Below are 5,666 nucleotides of genomic sequence, written 5' to 3' on the forward strand. Positions count from 1 at the left end.
GCAGCATTTATTTGATAAAAAAAAATACATGACACTTTATTACAATGAAAACGTATTTTAATATATTTTAAAATGTTATTTACTGTGATATGGCAAAGCTGAATTTTAAGTCTTCAGAGTCAGATAATCAGAGATCATTTTAATATGCTGTTTTTGGTGTTCAAGAAACATTTTTATAATAATTTTTTATTATTATTATCATCAGTGTTGACATTGAGCTCCTCAGTATTTTTTGGGAAATAACCGTGATTGCAATAAACAATGTAACGATGTAAAACTCACATTTGATCAACTGATCAATTTAGCCCATCTTTGCGGAATAAAATTAATTTATTTGACAAAAAAAGAAATAAATCTAATATCTACAGAAATGTAAAATGGTTTAGCGCGGTTTTGTCAACAACGTTCAGTAGATTGACCAAACTATGAGTTTTTAGGTTTCTCTTTCTGATTGGTCCCAGTTTGTGGTCTGCCTAGCGCCCTCCGGAGGATTATTTGGAAAAACCACAAGTTGCTAGTGGACTATACAACACGCCTGCTCTTCGTCTCCAGGAAATCACATGAAACCTCAGCTGAGAAAAATGGTCGCAATATGCTCCACTTAATCCTTCAGGACATTCAGACGTGTCGCGTGGTGTTCGCCACAGCTGAAGAGTCGAATGGGATTTTTGTGAGTGATCGCTGGTGAGCTCTATAGGCCCTTCAGTAATGCCTCGGACCGTCGTAAGGTCCTGAGCCGATCAGAGCTCCGCTTCACACAGCAGGACGCTCCACGTAACTCCAGGAAGAGAGGTTTGACTTACTGACTTACTGATGTCAGATCTCTGAGCTTAATCCTGCGTGTACATAAGCGTCAGAGGAAAGTAACCCACTGTGAGTTTATCATTTACTAAATCTAGAAACTGGTCAGTTTTTGTACTAAATAAAATATAAATAACGTACTTTTAAGGGTTCTTTATACCAGACATAAATAATTTACAGTCAGTTTTTTAGTCAGTGAGACAACGTCGTCTGACAGTTGACACTTGGTCGATCGGGTTGGGAACCGAGAACCGGTTTTAAATAGAAACAGTTCTTTTGGATCAATTTTTAAAATATACCTAAATCAGTGTGTATTCTTCATATTCGTTTTCTCTGCCGCTGTGGAGGGAAACCGCACTAAAATACTCTGACTTTGTTTTCTGAACTAATAATTCGCGAGCTGAAATGGGAACGCATGACTCTTGCCATTGACTTCCATAGTAGGAAAAATAAATACTATGGAAGTCAATGGCAACCACCAACTGTTTGATTACCAGCAATCTTCAAAATATCTTCTTTTGTGTTCAACATAAGAAAGCAACTCATACAGGTTTGGAACGACATGAGGATGACTAAATGATGACAGAATTTTCATTTATGGGTGAATTATTCCTTTAAGACAATGTTTGTTTTCTCTCTCTGTACACAGAAACCTGGCCACTGAGTTTATGAACAGTCTGGAGAGAGACAGGGAATCATGCTGCCTCCATCAAGGAGAGATTTTGTATCTCTGACTGTCAGTGAAAGTGGCAGCTACACCAACAGCAAGCAGTGGTGCCGGCAGTCCTGCTGGAGGGTGAGGTTAATATTTAACAATCATTCATTTATTAATATTATGGTTTTATTCAGTAGTTTCGAGGCCCATCTGTAGGGTAATATGATTGTTTGGTTACAAAAATGTGATAATACGATCCTCTTGGCTTTGTCTTCAGAAATGGAAACGGCTGTCCAGATTGCAGCGCAGCCTGATCCTGTTTACACTGATGCTGTTGCTGGTTTGTGGAATCGCTACATCTCCCACTCTCATAAGGCACTGGAGAGGTGAGATGCTATAAAAAACAACTATTGAAAATGAGCTTCCAAACTGTCTTGTTGAAAAATAAAAAATGAGAGTAATGCACAATTTATGATATGGCACCTTTAAAAATGTAATGTAACGGAAGTAGAGAGAGCTTTTCTTCCATATTATGATGCACATCCAAGTGAAACAGTTGGTTAGATGCCAAAATGGGGTGTGCAGTATTTATTTATTTATTTAGTCATTTAGCAGACGCTTTTATCCAAAGCGACTTACAAATGAGGACAATAAAAGCAGTCAAAACTAACAAAAGAGCAACAATATATAAATGCAAATGACAAGTCTCGGTTAGCCTAACACAGTATATGCAGTGCTTAGGGGTGCCGCATGAGGGGAGCGCCATTTTGCTAAAATCATTCTGTGAAAATCTTCTTTAATATAATGTTATAAATAATCAAAAGCTTATTTGTTGAAAATAATGATAAGAAACCTTTCTATTTAATTTTTAGCATTTTAAATTAGTTCAAAATGTGTTTTATTATCAAGTGAGTAGTACATATCAGCAGCTCACCCTTCGACATTACTGTCACAGACACAGTCACATGACCAAAATTAATTGAGGAGGGAAAGGGGGCGCAGAACAGAAAAAGTCAAAGGGAAATAAATCAGTGCATTAAAATAAAGTGAACAAACTGAGATTGTTTAACCTATCAATTTTTTTCACTGTAAGTCATTAAGTCAATCAGCAACGTTGTTGCTTGAGAGGGCAGTGATTAACCATATCAGTTAATTTCCCTTTAAAAATGATCTTGCATACCTTTCAGCAAATGTGCAGTTGTGCCGCTGGTTAGATGGAAGCAGATCTGAATGTGAGCTTTCAGTCATTTGAAATAAAGGCAGAGGTTTTATGTGGATGAAATGATTGGAGAAGTCACAATTTTCACCCGAAAATACAGTTATGACATTTTGATAAAAAAAAATTAAACACACATGGATGAATCATTCGCAATCAGATCAGTAATATATGTTTACAAAATAGATAGTGTCAATTTACATTTCATGCCAACTTTAACCTAATATCTCTATTAAGAGCTAATTATAACTTTTCTGTTTTCATGTTTCTCAGATGGTGTTGTAGGGGAGAACGGGTACGATGGAAAACAGCCATTTGTTGTCAACCTGAAAAATGAGTACAGGTCCATTCTTCCTGAGCTGCCCTCTGAGGTTAGCATGACCCAGTTGTTTCTTGCTTTCTTTTTGGATGGCCTCTTTTTATGAGTAACCTGATAACTCAAGGTTACAGGCTGTGCTTTGTGCTGCCATTTGAGGTTTGTGGCTGTAACGTATGTTTTCCTCTGACAAACAGAAAAAGGACTACCATAGACGTGGACCTCCTGCCTTGCAGAACCATTTGCAAACCAAAACGAATGTTTCGGGTCTGTTGGGAGTAGAAAATCATGGACTGGACCTGAAGAATGCAGATAAAGGATCTGAAGGCGGAAAGCCAATCAATAGGTTTGATTTTTTTATGTCAACTGTATTGAAATACCTTATACAGGATGTCCGCAGGTCCTTAAAAAGTCTTAAAATGTCTTAAATTTGGATTCGATGGGTCTTAAATATTTTTGGTCACATTACCGCTAAAATATCTTCAGTCTGACGGACCTAATGACTGTTTACAATCATTGGACAGACCAAAGATTTTTTCTTCCCCGCGGTAAGTTACTGCTTTTAATTTAAACACATTAAATATTACATGTATGTATGTAATAAAATGTGTATTTCCATTACAGGTTTAGGTCTTAAATTTCATATAAGGTGGTATTAAAAAGTTTAACTTGTTCATGTCTGTAGAAACCCTGTTATAAACACAACAGCATGTACATTTTGTGCAATGATGAGCTTGACTAGTATATAGGACTTGATAATTCTGTGGTTTGTTTATTATTATAATTTATTTCTCATGTATGTAGTTGGCGTGGAGCTGTGATAGAAGAAGAACATGCATCTGATACTGACACCAAAGACACAGAAATCCAAGACGACCCAGCTTCAATAGCACTTGGTTTGTTATTTTGTCAGTTACATTGTATTCCTTTGATATTGCACAGGAAAAGAGCCAGTTGCTCAATCTATTAATACTTTCTAAATATAAACCCATTTTATTCAGCTGATCTGCCGAATTCATTTGTTTCTTTTTATGGATTGCACTGAAGCAGCTGTTTCCTGTGTTTCTGTTTCTTTCAGCTGAGAGCAGGCTGGAGGCTGTGAGAGAAGCTTTTAGACATGCCTGGAAGGGTTACAAGAACTTTGCTTGGGGTCACGATGAGCTAAAACCAATCTCTAATTCATATGGAGAGTGGTTTGGACTTGGGCTGACCCTAATTGATGCTCTGGACACCATGTGGATCTTGGGCCTCAAAGAGGGTAATTTAGTTTGCTAGAGAAAATACATTACAGACTCCAACACAGACCAAGATTTTCTCGTTTTCCCAAGATCTTGTGGGGGGGGTGGGGGAATCCAGTCCAAGTCACAAGGAATTAAAGGCACAATATGTAAGATTTTTTTATTAAAATATCCAAAAACCACTAGAACAGTGTTATATATTTTGCTGACTTGTGTACTTGCATTATCCCAAATGTTTCGAAGAATGTTTCAATCCAGAGAAATAAGCTATTTTAACTAGTGACACGGAGCGTGTCCATAGTGTCATTGTGTCGCCTGCCAATGACGTCATAACCACTCGATTTCCGAAGATGCTTTAATATGTTGTGCATTTTAATAGACCGGTGAAATTACATATTGTGCCTTTAAATACCTTTTCATTGTACTCTTCCTAATTTATTTAATTTTAGAAAAAGTCTTTTTATATATATATATTATTTTTTATATATATATTAGGGCTGTCAATCGATTAAAATATTTAATCGTGATTAATCGCATGATCGTCATGAGTTACCTCATGATTAATTGCACATTTTTATCTGTTCTAAATGTACCTTAAATTGAGACTTTTCAAGTGTTTAATACTCTTATCAACATGGGCGTGGACAAATATGGATGCTTTATGCAAATGTATGTTTATTATTAATGAAACCATAGCATAGAGCATGAAGACTAGACATGTTTCAAAGGTCATAGATGTTTTTCAAAGAACTTTGTTCATGTCTATTAGATGACAGTTTGGATATCATTACATGAAAATACCCATTACTTCTCTTTCTTTGCACTGAGCAATTTACTATTTACACAAGCCTGTTTACACTATTCACATGACAGGGCAGCTCACTTCTTCTGAACATGCAAAATGTACATTTATTATTTATTATTACATTTGATTGCCTCTCTGTGCCCACATACTGTATTTTTGATGACTGTTTCTGTTGTCAGACAACGGAATGAATATGAAATAGTGACTGAAACGCGACCAATTAAGACTACATAACCAGCTATTCCTCAACTCTTCTAGATGTTAATCCGCACAAAAATCCTGATTGATAATCGAGCCGCCGTCTGATGAAATCAAATGCACATAAGATAAAGACAATAGCTGTGCTGTGATCTGGCTTAACTTGCATGTAAAATTAGAGAAGCAACATAATATGTGTTTTAACTGAAAGCGCTGCTCCTCTCAGCCGCTCGCAGAACAGAGCAGACGCAGAGAAAGAGAACAGCAAGACCTCGCGCTTGTGCGGCAGAACCGGCGAGTCAACTAAGGGCAAACCCGGGTGTGCCTCACACATCCTGAAAAGTGCAGCTGTGGGCTCTTTGATCGCCCCCTGGTGGCTGGCTGCAGTACAGGTCATAAACCCCACCCTCTCCATGTAAACGAATGGGACTTGAGTC

General features: G+C 37.2%; 1 protein-coding gene across 4 annotated transcripts in view; it reads left to right on the forward strand.

Annotated features, from left to right (window-relative positions):
- The first annotated feature begins 510 nt into the window (after positions 1–510).
- Positions 511–5,666, forward strand: part of LOC107690671 (endoplasmic reticulum mannosyl-oligosaccharide 1,2-alpha-mannosidase-like) — a 10,468-nt gene continuing 5,312 nt past the window's right edge. Inside the window, exons 1-7 of one of the 4 annotated variants that reach the window (XM_016489058.1) lie at positions 511–873; positions 1,451–1,597; positions 1,734–1,842; positions 2,946–3,043; positions 3,186–3,334; positions 3,793–3,884; positions 4,067–4,246. In XM_016489058.1, coding sequence (XP_016344544.1) covers positions 1,499–1,597; positions 1,734–1,842; positions 2,946–3,043; positions 3,186–3,334; positions 3,793–3,884; positions 4,067–4,246 — 727 coding nt within the window. In that variant the 5' untranslated portion in view covers positions 511–873; positions 1,451–1,498. The remainder of the gene's footprint in view (positions 874–1,450; positions 1,598–1,733; positions 1,843–2,945; positions 3,044–3,185; positions 3,335–3,792; positions 3,885–4,066; positions 4,247–5,666) is intronic. The other 3 variants (XM_016489059.1, XM_016489060.1, XM_016489061.1) reach the window with 3 other exon arrangements.

The sequence above is a fragment of the Sinocyclocheilus anshuiensis genome, unplaced genomic scaffold (genome assembly GCF_001515605.1).
Source record: "Sinocyclocheilus anshuiensis isolate Anshui unplaced genomic scaffold, SAMN03320099.WGS_v1.1 scaffold2041, whole genome shotgun sequence".
Classification (NCBI taxonomy): domain Eukaryota; kingdom Metazoa; phylum Chordata; class Actinopteri; order Cypriniformes; family Cyprinidae; genus Sinocyclocheilus; species Sinocyclocheilus anshuiensis.